The 21320-nt window shown below is 33.1% G+C and overlaps 5 protein-coding genes across 9 annotated transcripts in view; 2 read left to right on the top strand and 3 right to left on the bottom strand.

Annotated features, from left to right (window-relative positions):
• PIG-F (phosphatidylinositol glycan anchor biosynthesis class F) overlaps window positions 1–15262 on the top strand; it is a 31859-nt gene extending 16597 nt beyond the window's left edge. Inside the window, exons 1-3 of one of the 4 annotated variants that reach the window (XM_012284555.2) lie at window positions 13472–13686; window positions 13760–14251; window positions 15129–15262. In XM_012284555.2, the coding sequence (XP_012139945.1) occupies window positions 13768–14251; window positions 15129–15133 (489 nt within the window). In that variant the 5' untranslated portion in view covers window positions 13472–13686; window positions 13760–13767 and the 3' untranslated portion in view covers window positions 15134–15262. Of the gene's footprint in view, window positions 1–13471; window positions 13687–13759; window positions 14737–15128 lie in introns of those variants that run through there. The other 3 variants (XM_003702992.3, XM_012284554.2, XM_076533558.1) reach the window with 3 other exon arrangements.
• Window positions 1325–6439, bottom strand: LOC100881640 (natterin-3). The gene is made up of 5 exons (XM_003702994.3): window positions 6326–6439; window positions 6147–6212; window positions 4943–5142; window positions 2532–2675; window positions 1325–1553 (listed from the first exon to the last, which is right to left on the bottom strand). The coding sequence occupies exons 2-5, from the start codon at window positions 6151–6153 to the stop codon at window positions 1467–1469; spliced, it is 438 nt and encodes a 145-aa protein (XP_003703042.1). The 5' UTR covers window positions 6154–6212; window positions 6326–6439; the 3' UTR covers window positions 1325–1466.
• On the bottom strand, window positions 6435–13424 carry Ltn1 (E3 ubiquitin-protein ligase listerin). Its single transcript, XM_012284558.2, has 22 exons — window positions 13289–13424; window positions 12812–13021; window positions 12482–12748; window positions 12286–12401; window positions 11859–12213; window positions 11602–11789; window positions 11396–11531; window positions 10628–11317; window positions 10360–10570; window positions 9947–10292; window positions 9388–9877; window positions 9205–9320; window positions 8979–9132; window positions 8740–8918; window positions 8485–8668; window positions 8239–8413; window positions 7827–8166; window positions 7612–7758; window positions 7404–7534; window positions 6927–7330; window positions 6689–6856; window positions 6435–6622 (listed from the first exon to the last, which is right to left on the bottom strand). The coding sequence occupies exons 1-22, from the start codon at window positions 13331–13333 to the stop codon at window positions 6563–6565; spliced, it is 5112 nt and encodes a 1703-aa protein (XP_012139948.1). The 5' UTR covers window positions 13334–13424; the 3' UTR covers window positions 6435–6562.
• Fdh (alcohol dehydrogenase class-3 Fdh) lies at window positions 15187–17066 on the top strand. The gene is made up of 7 exons (XM_003702991.3): window positions 15187–15341; window positions 15467–15710; window positions 15786–16006; window positions 16083–16299; window positions 16369–16499; window positions 16573–16847; window positions 16922–17066. The coding sequence occupies exons 1-7, from the start codon at window positions 15321–15323 to the stop codon at window positions 16944–16946; spliced, it is 1134 nt and encodes a 377-aa protein (XP_003703039.1). The 5' UTR covers window positions 15187–15320; the 3' UTR covers window positions 16947–17066.
• Window positions 17067–17140: 74 nt separating this feature from the next.
• The window catches only part of Cow (Proteoglycan Cow), a 179538-nt gene continuing 175358 nt past the window's right edge, over window positions 17141–21320 (bottom strand). For both annotated transcript variants that reach the window (XM_012284556.2, XM_003702990.3), the window contains 3 exons: window positions 20944–21103; window positions 20119–20345; window positions 17141–20055 (listed from right to left, as the gene is read on the bottom strand). In XM_012284556.2, coding sequence (XP_012139946.1) covers window positions 19925–20055; window positions 20119–20345; window positions 20944–21103 — 518 coding nt within the window. In that variant the 3' untranslated portion in view covers window positions 17141–19924. The remainder of the gene's footprint in view (window positions 20056–20118; window positions 20346–20943; window positions 21104–21320) is intronic.

Below are 21320 nucleotides of genomic sequence, written 5' to 3'. Positions count from 1 at the left end.
AGCCCATTTCGGACCAGTTACGTCGTATGAATAAATAATGCGAAAGGTTCCGCCGCCCAAATTTTCAAATCAAGATTCATCCGCCACATCTCCGTTTCAGGGTCCGAAAGACCTCAGACACACGTAAACAGTGAGCACCGTTGAAACCGTCATCTCTGGTAGGCCAGAGTCGAGGTGCCGTTTAAATGTGGCAATTTGTTGATAAAATAATCACGAGTGACTGTCTTGTCTTCTACGGAGCCTATTTCAGGCAGGGCCGTCTCCGATGGTTACCTAGAACGACGAATTAAACAGATTGTGTTATATTAAATTCATGCTTGACCTGTCTGGTCCCATAATCACGTTTTCCTGGCCGGTCAATTGTGACGAATTACCAATTACGTCCGTTCGTTCATGCTCGATGCTCTCGAGATTTTTCTAGACCTTCCACGTAGAAATTCGGTCAATGTTACGTTGTTCCGGTTGATCGGCCGCTTTTTAATCGATTTTGGTACCAGGTGACGAGAGAGACCACGAAAGAGGAGTTTAGGGAAGAGATTTCGAGTCATCGGTCGAATCTAGGATTCAACTACGGCACTGCCTCTCAAGTTGACCGTATGACGTCGTCAAGTGAGTAATGCTCGTAATTCGAGCGATGCTATAAAATATTCGATTCAAAGCTATAACAGATCTGTTGTTTTCGTGTTCTACCGTCCGTTGTCCATGAGTGGTCGAACTCGGAACTTCTTGGCAAGGAAACGACCTCGAGAACCTCAAACGCTAAACGTATGCTCAGTCGATGTTGACAAGCATAAATATACAAACCCCTTGTCTTATAATTTGTTAGGTGTGTAATCGGAATTGGTTACAGTTATAGTATTGAAAAGTCGAAATTAAATCACAAAATTTGAACCTATTTTTCTCTTGATATTTCTTTTATCATTAGTGAGATATTCAAAATGGCCACCTTAGGTTTACTCTGTACACTCTGTATTTTGGCCTTGAAAGGTTTTTCAAAATTATACGAAATTAGTTTAATAGTCGATTATAAATATAATAGGACTCTTGTAAATAATAATAAAAAACTACATAAGTGTTTTGATGTATTTTAGAAAATATTTTAGGCTAAGTCTTTTTAGCGTCACTCTTATGTTTTCGCACATGTTCGCATATTTATTACAAATATTTTAAAGTACAGTTTCTGTCTAATTTTGAGTGGGTATTTTTTAATGTATTTGTATATGAAAATGTTTATAATAGTTAACAATAAAAATAACTATTATAAATATCTTCATACACAAACTTTTATTACAAAATAAAGAGGGTGTTTTAAAGATTACTCAGGTTTTTAAAGAAAAGGAAGCATTTTATTTTCCTGTGTCATTAAAGTGTAGACGAGTTTATAAGAAAGCAATTACAGGATAAGTAAGAGTCATGTATTAATAAATGCGTTAGTGTAATATAATGAAAATGTTTGATGAACAGTTTTAGTGAATTACGAGGACCTCGTAGTCTTTGAAGGATAATTCTTCGCCGTCGTAGGGGATGTATAGGCATCCGTGACTTGGTTGAATCTGCAAAACACAATTTTTGTTGTTTATTTTTTATATGTACATATATGGAACGTATATCATATGCAAATCTACTTTCAAACTTATTAAACTTTCAAGTTGTGAAATTTCCAAATTTTCAAATACCTAAATCTCCAAACTTCCAAACAACCAAATTCTTAAGTTCTCAAACTTGAAGATCCCCAAATCTTCATGTACGTAAATTTATAAATTCCCAAATTTCCAAGTGGCTGAACTGTAAAATTCCCAAATCCTTCAGTTCCAAAATTTGAACGTTCCCAAAATTGGAAAACCCTTATTCCTTAAATTCCCAAATTTGAAAATCCCCAAATCCTCAAATTCCCAAACTTGAAAAATCCCAAATCCTCAAATTTCCAAACTCGGAAAACCCTTATTCCTTAAATTCCCAAATTTGAAAATCCCCAAATCCTCAAATTCCCAAACTTGAAAAATCCCAAATCCTCAAATTCCCAAACTTGAGAAATTCCAAATCCTTAAATTCCCAAATTTGAAAATCCCCAAATCCTCAAATTCCCAAACTTGAAAAATCCCAAATCCTTAAATTCCCAAACTTGAAAAATCCCAAATCCTCAAATTCCCAAACTTGAAAAATCCCAAATCCTTAAATTCCCAAATTTGAAAATCCCTAAATCCTCAAATTCCCAAACTTGAAAAATCCCAAATCCTTAAATTCCCAAATTTGAAAATCCCCAAATCCTCAAATTCCCAAACTTGAAAAATCCCAAATACTTGAATTCCCAAACTTGAAAAATCCCAAATCCTTAAATTCCCAAATTTGAAAATCCCCAAATCCTCAAATTCCCAACTTTGAAAATCCCCAAATACTTAAATCCCCACCTCTGAAAATCCCCAAATTTGAAGAACCCCAAATCCTTAAATTCCCAACTTCGAAAATCCCCAAATTCCAAAATTTCCAAACACCAAATTCCACAATGTTCGAATCCACAATAAAATACCAACCTTGCCAACAGTTTGGGATCCATTATGGAGAACACGGCCAACATACAAACGTTCTCCATCGCAGGTTTGTCCTCCGACTACCGCATCGCTTGGTACGCTTCCGTTGCTGCAGAACTCCCATGCGAATTCACCTTGGCACAATACCTATAAAAACGGAAACGATTCTCGTCAGAACTTATTATATTCTCGTTTCGTCATCCTTGACCGTTACGTTCTCTAAAATTACGGAGAAACGGTAAATGTCTTACGGATAAGACGTTTTATTGATTTATTGATATAGAGTTGATAGAGATGACTTCATTTTATTTGGAATCGATTGTTTGAACAAACTCATTTTCTTATCTCTGGTAAGCATTTCCGATTACGATTTTTCAGGTGGAGAACAAACAGTTCTAGGAACTGGTGTGATAAACTTTGTGGTACTAATTGGTGCATGCTGAAGTGTGATATAATAAATTGTGGTTTATATGTAGTGGATTATTTTGAAGTATTAAATACATGAGATTATATTAATATATTAATGTACTCATATACTCACATACTCAATAGACTCATATATTCACATATTCACATACTTACATATTCACATACTCACATACTCACACATTCATATATTCACATACTCAATATACTCATATACTCACATACTCACATACTCACATACTCACACACTCATATACTCATATACTCACATACTCAATATACTCACATACTCAATAGACTCATATACTCACATACTCACATACTCACATACTCACACACTCATATACTCATATACTCATATACTCAATATACTCATATACTCAATAGACTCATATACTCATATACTCACATACACACATACTCACATACTCACACATTCATATATCCACATACTCAATAGACTTATATACTCACATATTCACATATTCACATATTCACATACTCACGTACTCACACACTCATATACTCACATACTCAATATACTCATATACTCACATACTCAATAGACTCATATACTCATATATTCACATACTCACATACTCACACATTCATATATCCACATACTCAATATACTCATATACTCAGATACTCAATAGACTCATATACTCATATACTCACATATTCACATACTCACATACTCACATACTCACCTACTCACATATGTACATTAATATACTAGTATAAATATATTCTACTACAGCAAATTTTAACATAAAAAATTTCATAAATATAGCAAGTTAGAAGATCAAATTTTAATGCAATAAATTTCAATATATTAAATTCTAATATAATAAATTTTAGCATGATTCTAACAAAATAAATTCCAGAACAGTATTATCTGACTACAAAAATCGTACCTTCCATGAATTTATTTTTAAGAGACAGAAATTTCCCCCAATCAAAATTTAAGATAAAAGTAAAAATATACAAGAATACTACAGATTTATCTTTGAAAACAAATGTGGTGGTGCAAAAACACAAATGGCGTGTTCTTCTGAATTTCTTCTACAGCCCCAAGGCAATCGCACAATCTGAGGTTACACAAAGCTAAAGCTTGATGCAAATCGTAACAAATAGTATTCCCATTCTGTAAAATGGCTTTGCCTTGACACGAAATCTCGATTTCGTGTTGCATACGTTAAGAGGCTGGTTAGTTACACCAAGAGATTAAGTTTATGATCGTGAGGACTTATTATTTACTAGAAATCAGTCGAGTGAGCACGTTGATCCTGCAGATTCGCCTTGAACTTAATCGCTTCGACTCTCGAATGGTTTGTAACCAAATATCGTTTATTAGAGGTGTTAGTTCAAGCTTGATGTTTACTTTGTTTGTGGAGGAACTGTATTTTGAGAGCTTTTAATTTTTTGCGAGAGTGGAATATAAGGTGCTTAATATTCTGAAATTTAGGGACATTAATGTTGGACTTTGTCGATGTGGTAGACGAGATATTATGTTATGAAATTTTTCAAATTGACAATTTGTATTTTATCAAATTTATATTTTGTCAAATTGGCAATTTGTATTTTCTCAAATTTATATTTTGTCAAATTGACAATTTGTATTTTATCAAATTACTATCTCGTATTTTCTCAAATTTATATTCTGCCAAATACAAATTTAACGAACAGCAAATTTCACATTTTGACAAAGTTACTTCTAACATTTCTAACATTTTTTAACTTCAGTAATTATATTTCACATCTCTTCAAAAGACTCCAAATTAACAATATTGTATTACTTTCGTTTAAAAGAATTTTGTTGCGACATTCCTTGTTCGTGGCATGAATATTTTTCGAATTAAAAGAAACATGTAGCAAAGAGTTGATTATAGATGAATCCATAAAGATTATTTTAAGATTATGGACCTCGACTACAAATTTCATGGGAAAAGAAATTAAGATCGTAAAGAAAGAATAAAGTTGCTCACTTCGTAATCGTGTTTGGCATGTTCCTCGCCATTGTGGCACACATAGGCTACATTTTTGTCGGGGATCACTTTAGCCGGCAGCATATCACCTGCATGGAAGGCTCTGCCGACGTAGATGGTACATCCATCGCTGTCGCGACCTCCACTAACTGCTGCATGTGGTACACCTTGTGCTGCATTTCGGTGAAGCCATCTGAGAGCTTTAATTGTAGTAATTAGTTAACTTCTTGAAGTCGAATTTTAGTTAGGAGATTAATTAATTCTGACTTTTGCCTCTGATTCTTCGACACGTTCATAATTATGTTAACTGCTGAGGTTTTTTATCAAAAATTCTGGGTTGATCCTTTAATCCTAAAAGCTCGGAAGATTCGAGCATTAAAATTACAGTCTTAAAACCTTAAAAGCTTGACTTTCATAAAATCAGTTTTACAAACTTTTTAGCGAAAAGACCTCCATTCGCTAATACAAAAATACGAAAATTATTTCTGTGAAGCAATTTATCCTGAACAACTCATCATTTTACAATAGATCGTTGGAAAATGTTATGCAACGTGTACAATTACATGTTATGTAATTATCAATAAATAAAAGAATGTAGAGATATACTAATGTTTTATAATATACTGGTATAAGTATACTATATCTTGATAAGATTTTTCCAGAACTTGCTTGATAAGAGAAACTGATAAGGAAAGGCGGCTTGTGCAACGTGTTGCATGTTTATTTTTCTTATCGACACCCTTATGAATTTATATTAAAAATTTTTTATATTATTTAACATGTTGAATATCTTCTTAATTGAGAAAAAAAATTTTTGTTGCGTTAATTTTAATAATTTTAATGTTTACATATTTCGTTTACCTTTCGGATAATTTAATATCTGTGAACACTTGTAATAATAGAACATTAAACGCCATAACGAATGATAACGAGACAGAATTTACAGAATTTTACCAACAAATTATAGTGATTCTTAAATTTTTAATTTGTTACTAATTGTATTAATATCAAAATTTTGACTGCCCCATCATGCATTTATAACTTTAATATTTAATTTATTGCTCGCCTCTTCTATCGATATCTTGCGATAATTACAATATAAAACAATTTGCGATAACAATAAAACAATTTACAAAATAACAGATTTAATAACAATGTATTGAAAGAGGCTATCAAAGTATTAAAAAAGATTCTATAAACTTACCGGGCATGTTGAAGTCTGTCTTGTTTAACACTTCAAAAATGAATGACTCTTATCTTTTACCTGCACCTGATTAAAAACAAGTGTAATCTTATCTCGTGTTTCTATCTGCCTAAGTCGTATGACAGCACTCTTCCCGAAATACAGGATAAAATGATTAGTGATATCATGTTCAAAAGTACCTTTCCGAAAAATAACTTTGACACGAATTAAAGCGAAATCGATAAAGAAGTCGATATCTTTCAAAACTCGTCCTGTATATCAGAAATGATCTCATTTTATTAATCATAATTCTGTAAATTCAAATTTATTAATATTCTGTATAATATCCAATACATAACTTATGCACTGTACGATTAAATTCATTATGTACACCGTTCTTTAACAGGGATACAAATTTTGTCTATGAAGATGTTGGCTTAGAATATGTTTCTGCATATGGGACATGTGGACTTCTGACTTGTGCTAAACCATTTATACTGAAAAGAACAATAAACAGATTAGATGAAGTTTCATTGTAAATCTAGTGAATATGTAGTACATACCAAACACGCAGTATGGAACTTTTTCCTGCACGTGTGACAAGATAATTTCGGTATTTGGTACGTGTTGATATGAAAAATACTGAAACAAATGTAACATTCTTCCACGCCAGCGAATTTCTTGTCCAAGTTCTTTTTCCATAATACTAGCCCATCCCACACAGATCCATTCTACAAAAGACAAATAAACAATTGAGATATGATACATATTTTGATGCAATTATTTGATTAGTATCGTTACTTGATGAGTGAGGAATATGGACAACTGCATGTGACAATTTCGCCAATTTGCAGTACCACCAGCGTGTTGGCCAGGTTCAACCGTGACTGGTCCCAGTGGATGATTCGACGGTAGAACAATATTAAGTTCCAACTTAGTATCATCCATCTGGTACAAAGCAACAACCTCGCGAAACGTCGGATGAACCTTTACTTGCATATTCTCAATGCTTTGCAATTTATTGTTGAGCAGTTCTTCTTCACAAAGCATGGGGCTAACATAATGGGTTGTGATTTTGTCTACTGCAACACTAACTCTGCTGTCAGCGGTACTCCACCATTGCCTTACCAACACTGGCAAATATCTTAAACTGTTTGTGTACAGCCAGCACACTATGTGATCTAACCTCAATTCGGTCCAACTTTCTGTGAGATATTACAAATAACTGTTTAAGTATACCTTTAATTTCATTTGAAAGAAACATGATTGACTTGTTACCTCCAAAATCAAGAGATGGTTCGGTAGAAAATATTTCTACTAGTTTTGCACCCTTGTTCTTATTATCTTGAAGTACCTCCACCGGCATCAGTCTGAATATATTATTTAACAAACTGGGGAAAAAGTTGTCCCTGCAATTATATCTATAGATAACGAATCCTTCACATGTGTTTCTACAAATTTAAAAAATTCTAAACTAAACAAGTACTTGAGTATTTCAGCATATTGGTAAAGTAAGTCTCCATGAGCATTTGAACACATTTCCAGGATAACAGCCCAAGTTAACAAGTATCCTACGGTATATGTATATGAGTCTGTGTATGGTTGAATGGTACAGCTGACTGTGTCACATAATCTATGGAAATATTATAAATTAACATATGAATGAACACTCTATGTACACGTGTTAGAAAGAAAAATTACTTGAAGTCCATCAAAATTGTATTCACGATATTCTGAGTGCTTTGAAGTACATCTTCCATTTTCCTAATGTTCAATGTATGTGGATCGAAGTTTTCGGTTTCTACGATAACTTTGTCTTGACGAACAAGTTCAGGCACCGCATGTTTTAATACATGATAAGCGCCCAACTGTATACTGGCTACAGGAGATTGAATTAATTTTAATGACAACTTAACGGAGTCCTTTAACGATATACTTGATTGATTTTTGAAAATTACGTCTCCGTTTAACATTTTTACGGCTCTCCCTAACTGATCTAACAGTACAACATGTTTCAAAACTGTTTTCTCGTTGTACAAATCTGCGAAACAATGTACGAAAATATTATCTAAAGCCATTAATTACATTACCTGATACTTTATTATAATCTTACCCGTATAATGTATCCAAAATTGAATGATTCCGCTTTGTATATCAGAAGCGAAAACATGTTTCCATTCGTTCAATAATGTTGGTGGCAAATCTGTTTTGTCTTCTTGTTCGTGTTTGTTAATTAAAGTCTGAAATGCACGATAAAGCTGACAAACTGCCACTGTCAATGCAGATACCTGTAACATTAAAAGAGAAGAAATAAATAATAGTCAGTAATTTTTTAAATAAAAATATATTCAATGCAAACCTTAAAGTCGTCGGCATTCCGTTTTGATTTAGTGACCGTAAGTTGCCACATAACTAATGAAATCAGAGTAAAGTTCCAATGTTCATAAGTTAATTTGGAAGGTACTTTTTTAATGAGTACTGTCAATAATCTTATCAGTTCTAATGGTAAACTTAACTTTTCCCATGAAACATGTGAAATATCGCTACAAACATACATACGTATTTTATATTTAATTTAATAAATTTAATAATACTGCAAGAATTAATATATTACCAATCGAGAAGTAATAATGAAGGGTTTTCTTTTCGGTAAGATATTACTTTTTCTAAAATGGTTAAATAGTTCGAATTATCTTCTTGAGTGATAAAGACATTTCTTGCTGCGATTAAATCATACACGTCGTCATCTCTTGATACCAATATGTCTTCAGGACATTGAAATTTTGACAAAACCTGGAATAAGATTCTTTTATTATACACTATAAAATTAAATTGAGGTTAATATTCTATTACCTGTAACCCTTGTAATGTCGTTTCAGTGTTTTTAGCAAATATATCATTAACATTATAATCTTCAAACAATTCTTTAGGTTCTTTCTCCAAGTGTAACTCATTGCAACAAAAACATAATATATACGATAACATACATCCGTAGTTTGAACAATTCCTGTAAATATGTACAGAATAAGTAGTCTTATAAAATGAATCAGTGATTGATGAATCAAAGAGAAATACTTACTGTCTAATATGATTCATAATATCAGTAACTGTATCTTCATTAATATACGTTTGTAATTGCTTAAAACTATCTTGTACGGTTGTCAAAACTTTGTTCACATTATTGTAATGTTTTGTCTGCAACAAATTAACAATCAATGGAACTTGCAAATTGCTAAAATGAAAAAGATGTTACCATACTTACGGATTTGTAATGAGAGGAATAAATTTGTCCCAAGATAATTGAATATAAAATGTTCATCAATAAATTTGTAACTCCCGGTAAATTCACGTAGTGTATTAATACTTTTTCATAGTCAGCTTCCTTTTCTTTGTCTTTCTTAATTGATATTAAGCAGAGATTACTTAGTAAATTTATATTAAATAATGCCCACTTTAAACAGTTCTCAGTATTGTCAATTACAGTACCACTTGTTAATTCGATCGACATACTCTCTTGATGAATTTGTATCTTTTGATCGAGAGACGATACATATAATTTACCACATAATACATCACCATATACAATTATGCCAGTTACTTCGGTCATCCGTGTTATTATATCGTCATCTATTAAGAACGTTAAAATAATTTCTTTCGCCTGTTCATCATTCTCATAAATTTTATTATTAATCACAATTTCAACAAAATCGACTGCTATATCCACTATCACTTCCTTAATGTGTTCCTCGTTCCTGCAAATTATTACATACATCATAAGCACGAAATAAAAAGTGTTTTACATATAACAACAATCTTCTTACGAGTCATATATTTTTCTCCACATATAAGTTGCAAATTTCTTGGTCAAATCAATAAATTCGTTACTTGAAAGTTTTTGAATGGCTTCAAAGAGCCCTTGCTTCCATACTTCTCTCATTGTATCAATAAAGCTAGAGTTATTACTGAAATAGTTTTGTGAAAGCAATTCGAAAAGTGTTTCCAATATTTGCATAGCACCAGGTATCGATTGCTTATGAACCCACGTTAGCGGAACAATACAAGATATTAATTTTGCAAAATCTAATAAACATTCTTCGTTTATGTTATGAAGTGAATTGCATAATATAAATATAATTTCATTAAGTCCACCTTCCTTTATCAATAAATCTAAAAATTACATTAAATTAATCAAAGTTATATTAAGAAACTATAATTTGAATAAGTAAACACTTACTGCCATCATCAGAAGATTCAAAGGCTAACAAAATAAGTTTTTGATTTTGCTCTAAATCAGAATAATTGCCCGAAGCAATTTCTTTTGCCACATCTATTAATAAACTAGTTATTTTTGATTGAGAACACCATTTCTTTATTACTGCATCGTTTCTATGCTTTTTGGAAAGCGCACATTGTATGATGCTTCTGGATGTTGTAATATCTTCAAACTAAAAGTAAATAAATACTGCATATATTCGCAAAAATATTTAAAAAAGTAATCTTACCTGTGTCAATGACTTCAGAATGTCGTTTTTCTCTGAATCATTCATATATTTCATAAAATTAAATATCAATTCTACTATATGTTCAGTTTCTTTCGACGGTTCTACTAACCAGTTTCGCAAAGTCTGATCATAAAAATCGAAGAAGTTTACTTGCGTTTTGAGAGACTCTGACAAATTTTTAAAAAGATCCTCGCTTTCAAAGCATATTATTAATTTATTCAAATATATGATGTATTTTTTCTCAGACTGTTTAGTGATTTGATTTAAGTATTTTATGCATAGGGAATTGACGAAATTATTGAGCTCGGCAAAAAATTCAGCATCAACATTTTCAGTGTTGATAATTTCGGTTTGAGGCTGAGTTGGTCCATCCTCATCAGAACTACAGAATTTTACTTTCAAATTTTTACGGACATGCACAGGTGCAGTTTTCAGTGTAATTAAAAATTCAATTTGAGCATTGTTTGTGTCTATAATATTGAACGTTTCAGAATGCTGACATGCACTTATGAGCGAATTGAATAGTTTATCAAGTTCACTCCAAAATTCTTGCATCAACATAGAATAGGATTTGTAATCATCATTGTGCCGGTTTTTACTCCAATATCGCACTAAGTGAGTAATTTTAGAGAAGAAGACTGATTTTATAGGACTATTTTCTTTTAAACACATCTCTAAAACTGGTATGAGCTGAAATGATTAATTGGCGGCGTCAAATATTTTGTGTACAACAGATAAAATATTTATAAGACAAAGTGTAATGAAAACCTGTTCTTTGAGAAGTGCATTGCTCAAATCTTGATTATTAACATTTAGAAGAATAGAATAACGTAAACATTCAATAAACGATGTCATGATCGCAGTTATTTCTGAACGACTTGTTTGTACGCTTTTTACTGAAAATCTGGATAAAAATTCAGAAGTTTTAGTTATATGTAATTTACTATGTTTAAAATATGTTTGTCGTTAATTACCCTTGCCGCATGTTACTGAAGAAATTCGTGTATAAATTATAAAAATCCATATTCAATTTCGGAAATTGACTAATAAATGGTAATAAATTTGGATATACTATACTGGCACAACATTGCCCTCCACTTCTTAAAACACGCCACAGTTTTGGTAATACTAGTTTCTCCACACTTACTAGACAATACCAGTCCTAAATGGAAATGATTCTTTGTAGTTTAACTAAATTCTATAGTATCAAGTACTATAAAAATATATTTACCTGTATTTTATTTATAGTGACAAGCATACATTCCCATACAGCAGCTAACAGTGCAGGTTCTGTTTCATCAAGATTGTTCATAATAGTTGTTACAGCTTTTTTCTTTTCATCTTGCAACAATATATCTGCGTTCTCAATTATTGATGTTAATACATTAAAGAATGCTGTTTTGACTGGAAGAGCATCATACTTAACTAACTTCCAAAATTTGTTGTTACTTATAATTTTCCTATGAATATCAATCATTTTTTCAATTTCGTTAATAGGAACTTTCCTTAAGAAGACACTGTATCCCTGCAAACTTGCTATCAGCACCCTTTGATATTTTGTTTCCATTTCTTCTGCGCTAAGATTCCTAATAACAAACAGTATAATAATATTCACAATCAAATAATTCACATAATTCACAAAATAATATAAAACATACTTTTGTATAGATAAAGATTGTGCAGTTTGTACAGTGATGTTATCACAAATATATGTTAAGATCTCACTTTGGCAATGCACAATGGCATCGATAACTTTTTTTGATGGAAAGGTGTCCTATGCAAAGAAAATTTTAGATTAACAAATATCCATTTAGTAGATTTCTTTGTAACTATTTGTCATTCATAATAAATTACATTAAATGAATAAGTAGCAGCTGATGCTGCAGGGGGGTATGTGTCATGTTGTGAAGTAAACCAAGCTCCTGCTACTTGTTTCAAATACATTGCTATGCCTTTTCCTACACGTTTTGCAACAGCTGCATGAGCTAATTGTGCAGCTTCTCTTACTCTGTGCTCCACATCTATAGCTAAGGCACAATACAACCGTGGCCAAAATGGTAACATTCCTTCAACAGCTGATAATTCTGATTCTTTACACATTGTAGCAAACTCTTGCAAAGCCTGAAAGTACAAATATTTTTATTTCTATTATTATTATGTTTCATAAGAATAGTCATATCTTACCTTGCACTTTGTTGTAGCATCCTTTTTATTCATTTTCTTTAATACTATTTGAAAATTTGTATCAACATTACTCAATTCAACCTCATTTGTGCTACAAAGGGATAAGCCTGGTAATACAGGTACATATCCTCCATCCTTTACAGCTGAGAAACCAACAAAATTTGGCACAGATGTACCAAGGAGCTCTGCACTTCGGCTACTGTTAGATGGCTAAGAAATAAACAGCAATATACCAATATGTTATTTTTGTTTTTTGACAGATCACATGTCAAATAACAGAAACAAACCTAATCTACATTATAAAATAGTTTGAATAGTTTTATTACAAAAGAAAATGCTCATCAAATGCATATCCTATTGTAAAAATGTGATGAGAAGTTTGATTAATAAACATTTTGACAACTATGAAATTTAACCTGCAGTATTCTTTCTACTTGATAAAACTGTGTTTTATTATCAATATAATTTTTCCCTTACCCTCACATTATTTTTTGTTCGTTGCGCTTGTTTATTCTTCCCCATGATAATTAATATAAGAACGAGAAGTTTTTGAACTGCACATAAATTTGGTTCATTCCGTTAGACCTTTATGTATGTGAACCTTCTACAGCTGATCGCATATTATAATATATAGGTTATGTGATTACTTTTTTAAATCAGTATACCGTATTTTAAAGAATTTGATGAAGTATTAAATTAACTCGTATATAATTTTTATTCCTTTATGCATTTCGATATCAGAAGTTTTTTACAGTATAATATATATGAAAAGTTTATTAGGCATTTTAGACAAAATACGTATAATAAGATACGATGATATACCGTGTATGTATTTTATATTAGGTGTTAGATTTGGCAATAGTATTTTAAAGCAAGTAAGGATTTAATACATTTTACAATAATTTCTTTTTAATTGTACAATTAAAATACACAAGTTTTCCATTGCAGGTTAAGTAATGAACATGATTGTTGGAAACAAACTGGGCCAAAGACTACTATTGTCATATTGTTCTTTCACTTGCATTTATTTCCCTGGTATTCTGATATTACTCAAATTAAATGACAACTTGTACAATGTGGGGAAATACAAATTCATTCCAGTGTTGTTGATTCTGCTCTTCGCAGAGGTGATAAAACTGTTGTTCCCTATGTTTCATTCTGAATCAACAATTATAGCAAAGACCGAATTAAGGACATCAAAAACCAAAAGGACTTGGTCTAGATATGTGAAGGAAGTTTTCAAATTTATATTAATTGCATTTCTTTTGTCTGCTGCATATTACATTGTAATTATATTATTTGGTGCACCTATACTGGCACAACACGAAGAAACTACCATGCTTACCATTACATTAACTAGCCTCACATTTATTCCTGCAAGTTTGCACTTAGGAGTAGACAGTGCATTAGAAATTATGACAGGAGTGCAATCACAAAAAGGTAATGTTCTGGTCGATGCTATGAAAACAAATATTCAGGCAACCCTTTTGGGTACTTGGTTAGGTGCTTTTGTAATTCCATTAGATTGGGATCGACCATGGCAAGTTTGGCCAATTCCTTGTGTAATGGGAGCTCTTCTTGGCTATACAGTTGCACATTTTATTACTCTTATAAAGACATTACCTATGTTAAGATTAGGTAAAAAAGTTCATAGATAAGTATCAACAATTATTTTAATACATATATAGTAATTTATTTCAGTACAAAAATTTCTGAAATATCTGATCTCCTGTATTATAGTACTGTTGGAACTAATAACTATTATACAAATGCTGCATTTCAAGCAACATATTACCAAGAAGAGTTTCATTTACAACTCATTCAAAAGCTGTATTATATTTTATGCAATGTGATATGTACACAGAATATGATTTCTGAATCCAAGTTGTGAAGGCAATAATAAAAATTGTTTTGTACAAAATAAACACTTTGTCTGTAAAAAGTCATGCTGGGTCATATTACGTAAATCTGCTAATAGTTGTGCAACTTCATGATAATTAGTTGTAAGATGATAATGTAATAAATCCAAAATCTGTTAATAGAAATTTATCATGAATTTTTTTTATAAATAAATCAACATGAAAAAAATATTTTAAAGTATTAATCTTTCCTATTTCAATATAATTTATGTGTAATATTTTTTAATGAAAATTATATTCATTATAATTACATGTACAATAAAATAATAAGGATATTATCATTAATAAATAAGGTTGTTAATTAAGATCAAAGTTTTTACAATCAAATAGAAAATAATTTATTCAGATATTTTAAAAAACGAGTTTTCTATTTTCAAAATCAATTTGAATTGTTGTAGATTAAACTATATCGTAGTATACACTAGATGTCAGTAGCATTAATGTAGTACTGCGTGCAAATTACGACCTTGAATTCATTTAGTTTTATCGTCAAGTACATCAGGACCGGCATTTTAATAGTAATCGGTGTTCTGTTCGTTCAACTTCTATCGTGTCGTACATTGTCAATTAACAATTTGAAATTGTTCATTATGTCGAGCACTGAAGGAAAGGTACTTGTTTTAATTTCGTATTATTTTTAATAAATAATTGCATTTAGAATTATATATAGTATCTACGTTTGGCGGTTATTTTTTTTGAGGTGAAACTGATGAGTAGAATATTTTGAATTTTTTAGGTAATCAAATGCAAAGCTGCAGTAGCATGGGAAGCAAAGAAACCTCTTTCACTTGAAGAGGTTGAAGTTGCTCCACCAAAGGCACATGAAGTAAGAATTAAGGTTGTGTCTGTAGCTTTGTGTCATACGGATGCTTACACTCTGGATGGATTAGATCCAGAAGGAGTTTTCCCATGTATTCTTGGCCATGAGGGTAGTGGTATTGTTGAAAGTGTTGGAGAAGGAGTTACAGAATTTCAACCTGGTATTACTCTTGTTTAATACTGTATTATATCTACTAATTAAGACAGGTATTATATTTTTCATATCATAACTTCAGGTGACCATGTAATTCCATTGTACATTCCTCAATGTGGAGACTGTAAGTTCTGTAACTCTCCAAAGACAAATTTGTGTAGCAAGATTCGTGCTACACAAGGAAAGGGTGTGATGCCAGATGGTACTTCTAGATTTACTTGCAAAGGAAAGACAATTGCTCATTTCATGGGTTGTTCAACTTTCTCAGAATATACAGTAGTAGCAGATATTTCTTTGGCTAAGGTATTTATTGCACATACATAGGTTCACAATTATCAACTTCTATTAATGTTACAATAAATGTATTATGTAATATTAGATCGATCCTGCTGCACCATTTGATAAAGTATGTTTATTGGGATGTGGAGTACCTACTGGATATGGCGCTGCTCTTAACACTGCTAAAGTAGAGCCTGGAAGTACATGTGCTATTTGGGGATTGGGTGCAGTTGGATTGGCAGTTGCGTTTGGTTGTAAGAAAGCTGGTGCTAAGCGTATCATTGGAGTGGATGTGAATCCAAGCAAATTTGAGTATGGTAAGAACTTATTAATATAATCATCTTTTTATGAATTATAAAAGAAAGTTAAGTTATGATATTTTTTAGCTAAAACCTTTGGATGTACTGAATTTGTGAATCCTAAGGATCATAACAAACCAATTCAAGATGTTCTGATAGAATTAACTGACGGTGGATTAGATTATACTTTTGAATGTGTTGGTAATGTAAATACTATGGTAAGTTTTGATCACATTAATTAATATTGGATATTTGTAAAGAAGGATAATTGATTGATCAAATATTTTTTAGAGAGCTGCATTAGAATCTTGTCATAAAGGTTGGGGAACATCAGTTATTGTGGGTGTCGCTGCAGCGGGTCAAGAAATCAGTACTCGTCCCTTCCAATTGGTGACAGGACGAGTTTGGAAAGGATCTGCATTTGGCGGTTGGAAATCAAAGGAAAGTGTACCTAAACTCGTCAAAGAGTACTTGTCCAAATCGTTGATTCTTGATGAATTTATTACACATACTCTTCCGTTTGAAAAGATTAATGAAGGATTTGATTTATTGCACTCAGGCAAATGGTAAGTTTTAAAGGTCCTAGTTACATTGATATTGCTATTACATCTTTGCTAAAATATAATCTGTTTTATTACAGCTTGAGAGCTGTGCTACAATATTGAGGAAGTATGTTCATGGATGATCTGTACCAGTTTTTATACTAATTGTGAAGAATGCATTTATACAAAATCTGTAATATATATTTTGAATAAAACAAGCGTTAATAGTGCTTTTCCAGAGAATGCGCACGTTAATTTGAATTTTTTATGAAGCTTAAATTATTATTTAGTGTAAGGTTTGAAATTACTCCATCTCCCAGGTTTCTACAACAATCTTTATTCATAAAGAATTCTTACAGCCACATGTACAATACCAGTTTGGTGAAATATTAATAGTAGCTCTGGAATGAAGTAAAAATTCTTTACGCTTTGACCAGGTGCATACCTTACAAAAATCATCACTGTACGAAGATCATAGACGATTTTTTTCCCCATTGTATATAATTATGTATATACAATATGCAAGACTTTCAGTAAAACTATGTACGGTTGCTTGAAAGTTAATATGCTCGTTAATCTAAGTCGACAATATAATTAATAATAATTCAGGCTGAATATAAATTGCGCTCGACGTAGCAAAGAGTTAATTAATTCATCGCGAATGAGGTTCCCGTACACCAACACAATGGCGACACGGTGGATTTCTACGAATTCTTATTTTTATATAATGCTTTCGAGACGATGCGACAATCTATGTTACTCGTTAAAATACAATTGTTCTCGGAAACAATTTATGCGAAACAACAAAACACAGTACTCGACCGTCGGTGTAAAAGTATCTTATTGACGTTCTTTCTATATTTTAAGTGTTACAGAAGAAATACAACGAATCCTGCTGTTCGATAACAATAAGTACTAAAATTCAAAGTACATTATACCCCTAATTAACAGTACATCAGAACGTCGAACTGGTTTTTGACGGATGCATCAAAGTAAGTGCATCAAAGTAAACATGCGTTAGGCTTAAAAACTTAATCTCAATGTTATTCCTTCTAGATGAGAGATACGTATAATTTGCATTGGCTATTCCTACGTAAATTGCCTTCTAATACTAGGGCATATTCACATAGTCACACCGATCAGTTTTTTTCTACGGATTACATGTTATGTATATTCTAGTACCTACGGTGTACCACACACTCGTTAAGTAAAAGTCGTAAGTAAAAATGCTTATAATTACAGTAAACGCAGACGAATCACGACGGGTCGCTTACACAAAAAAACATACTATTCATTTTTTATTTCTACGAAGTAAAATCATGGACAGAACGATTTTCAAAGAATACATGTATAGAGAGCGAGTTAATTATTATTTAAAATAACTTTTTATCTATTAACTGTATGAAGAAATGTTTTCAGTGAATTATTTCTAAAGATGTATTAGATGAATTTTATTCTTTCATACGTGATATTTTTTTAGATATCAAATACTTGCACTATTTGAATATTTGAAGGTCAATTTTCTTTACGCAACTTTGCACAATTGCCTGTGAAATGATGTTGAGTTCTTGAATTTAAAAATCAGAAAAATATTCAAATTGGATTAAATACTTTTATGGTTTTGTTAAAGTATAGTGAATATTTTCTCTGAGTTTAAGGTTCAAGGGCAATCCAACATCATTTTAGTCTTATCGTAGACTACAATGCAACATTAAAAAGAAATTGAACTGGAAAAAATTCAATGAATACTTTGATATCTCAAGAAATGTAAGATCAAGTGTAACACAATTTATTTGAAATTTCCTTGAACCACCAATAGACAAGGAGTTATAAGAAATAATAGTTGTTTTATTGAGTATTTATCAGACCTAATGGAGTTTGTAATTACGTATAGGACGAATGGTAACAATTTCTTTCGCCGTCGTGATCGAGCCGCGACGATTTAGTAGTTAGCGAGTACGAAATAGGTCATTCTTTTATGCAGTATATCTTACACTAAATCTCGCAACGCAAGATGGCTACGAGAGAAAAGAAAATAAAAGTAAGAAAACGTGTTAATAACCGTGAAAGAAATAAATAAGCGTGGGTGACGCGAATATCTGTTGTTTCGGCGTATTCACGTTTTCTTGCGAATAATCGTTAAAAGGTGCGCGAGATGCTGAATTAAAACTATCCTTGTGATTCGGATATATGCGAATACTTCCGATACTCTCTATATCTTTAAGCGTGTGCATCTCTCTAAGGGCGTGTTTCGTGTCCGCCGACGATCAGCCGGATTTTCTCTCTCAGCCAGCTTGTCCTCGTCCGCTGTATTATCGTAAAGTCATAGACAGTATCATATATATATAATATATATATTTCTTTATATATATGCATTATACTTAGACGTTACAATCCGAGACATCGTTAATCTAACGCGGTTAGAAATCATAATTACATAGAGCATTCATTTTCTTCTCCCCGTATTTTTAAAGGTATAATCTCTATGCGTCATGGAGTGGACATTGTGAATTTTACCCGATGGAGGATGAGCTTGTTTTCTGTTCCCTGTTGCATCGTTTATCTCCTCTCGTCTCATCGCGCAAACTTCTACTTTCTTTCACGCATAAATATAGTTCGTCGACGTTTCGTCTCTTCTATTGCACTGATGTTTACCCCCTCGGTTATTGCACTGTTTAAGCTTCCTGTTGCCCAGGAGATTCTCTGATTCAGCAGCTTCTTCACCCGTTTGGCACTTCGTGTTTCTTAAACAGCTCAATTTGGATCAATCGGAAAATGTCATCGTTTCTTGGTCAAAACGACCAACTGGATATCTGTAAAGGATCAAAAGAGGATGTGTCAAGTGTTACGATGCCAGGGTATTAGCTGCTAATCCTCCCGCTTTTCGTTGCTCTCCGAACTGATTTTAGGCTCGCGCAGCCGTCGTTTGAAGACACTTCCGATGACAACGGATACTCAAAACCAGCGGACGACCGGGCGAGATTTTTCTCGATTCTCCTTCACAAGAAGAACCTCGTCGTCCGGCTGTTCGATATCACGTCAAGGTGCTCGCTTTCGGTTACTGCCGCTGCTGTTGCTGTTACTGGTTGGTTCTAAGGGGTCTAAAAGTCTAATGGCTGATCGGCAGACCCTTCGAGGTCCTGGGCGGAGTCTGTGCCACCGTCTTCGTCGTCGTCCAAGTCCACGCTGTTCGTCTTCAAGCCTCCGTTGCTGATCTTGTTCACGATCGTGTCTGAAACCAACCAACAATTTTCAGTATTTTATATAACACGTCTTTTATTCAAAAAATGCTTACCGCAATCTGGCATGCTGCCACGTGTTCTAGTGCCGGCGAACTCCACACCATGAGGATCCACGCACCAGCATAGCCCGAGACCGCGATGACACTGGGTGCTTCGATAGTACCCTCGGGAATCGCAGGCTGGAGCCACGTTGGGGGATGATCGCTTACGAACGGCGGCACACGGACGCTCAGCCTTTGAGAAACATCCGCACCACTCGGGACCACTTACGAAGATGTCTCTGAAATTTTTGCGATTGGTAAATATTGATAGGAACCTGATACCAGAAAATTGGGAGCCTTGTACAGGGAATATTGGTGCTATTTAGATTGGACTCATGGGTAATATAAGTTGTATAGCATAAGGGATGTAAGATAGCATATCCATAAGTTAGGCTATATACAATTTTCTAAATTTCTAAGTACAAGAGTCTAAAATTATAAAGTTTGAAAATTTCCAAAATTGCTAAGTTTGAAAAACATCCAAACCCGATAAAATTCTTTTCTTTCAATTTCGGACCACTCGAGCGTTGGATGAAATAATAACTACAACGGATCTCGTTTCCATGTTCTCGCGCAGAAATCAATCGCCGTCGAATGAAAGTTTCACACACGTTCGTCTGCCTCTCGACAAACCAAGCCACTCGGTTCCATAGGCACGTACGCTTGAGACCCATTACGTTCGAGCGTCAAGCCCCTCGAAGGTATTAAAAACTGAAAGGGTCCTCTCCTCGTTCCCTTTTTTCGACTCGCGCGAACTCTAATGATTTACAAGCAAATAGATGTGCCCGCGTTGAAAAAAATAGTGTCGGGGATCCGTGCGAAATAGGTGTCTCTCACCCGTCGGTGTCGCAGCCATCCAAAAACGGTTTCAGGCAAGGCTCGTTCTGATCGTGTTCGAGTCCGTACAGTTCCGAAAGAGACAATCGGCCGTCATTGTCGCTGTCCAAATGTCCGAACATCCACCTGACCTCGCTCTGGCAACCGATGGGGAAGTGACCTGGAAACGGTGCAAAAATCAAATATGAATTCCACCGGTAACCTCTCTTTCCGAGAATGGAAGCAAATGGATTATAAATATCGACAGCTTTGCATTCGGATTACAGGCATTTCCGTGGAAATTTGTTTTAATCGATCATCGAATTAGAGCGTAACGGTACTTTGGAAATTACATATTTATGATATTATATTTCTACACTTGTTAATTATCAAATTTT

Source organism: Megachile rotundata, chromosome 7 (genome assembly GCF_050947335.1).
Source record: "Megachile rotundata isolate GNS110a chromosome 7, iyMegRotu1, whole genome shotgun sequence".
Taxonomy (NCBI): domain Eukaryota; kingdom Metazoa; phylum Arthropoda; class Insecta; order Hymenoptera; family Megachilidae; genus Megachile; species Megachile rotundata.
Note: the sequence above shows the minus strand (reverse complement) of the source record. Positions and strands in the feature narration are given on the sequence as shown.

Coding starts and splice junctions, on each gene's coding strand:
- LOC100881640 (XM_003702994.3), bottom strand. Junction 2,676..4,942: donor ATGCCAAACACGATTACGAA/GTGAGCAACTTT, acceptor CCGTTTTTATAG/GTATTGTGCCAAGGTGAATT. Junction 1,554..2,531: donor GATCCCAAACTGTTGGCAAG/GTTGGTATTTTA, acceptor TGTGTTTTGCAG/ATTCAACCAAGTCACGGATG.
- Ltn1 (XM_012284558.2), bottom strand. CDS start 13,333: ATGGGGAAGAATAAACAAGCGCAACGAACAAAAAATAATGTGAGG. Junction 12,214..12,285: donor CAATCTTTATCTATACAAAA/GTATGTTTTATA, acceptor GTTTGTTATTAG/GAATCTTAGCGCAGAAGAAA. Junction 10,571..10,627: donor TTCTGAAGTCATTGACACAG/GTAAGATTACTT, acceptor ATTTACTTTTAG/TTTGAAGATATTACAACATC.
- Fdh (XM_003702991.3), top strand. CDS start 15,321: ATGTCGAGCACTGAAGGAAAG. Junction 15,711..15,785: donor AGTTACAGAATTTCAACCTG/GTATTACTCTTG, acceptor TCATAACTTCAG/GTGACCATGTAATTCCATTG. Junction 16,848..16,921: donor TTATTGCACTCAGGCAAATG/GTAAGTTTTAAA, acceptor GTTTTATTACAG/CTTGAGAGCTGTGCTACAAT.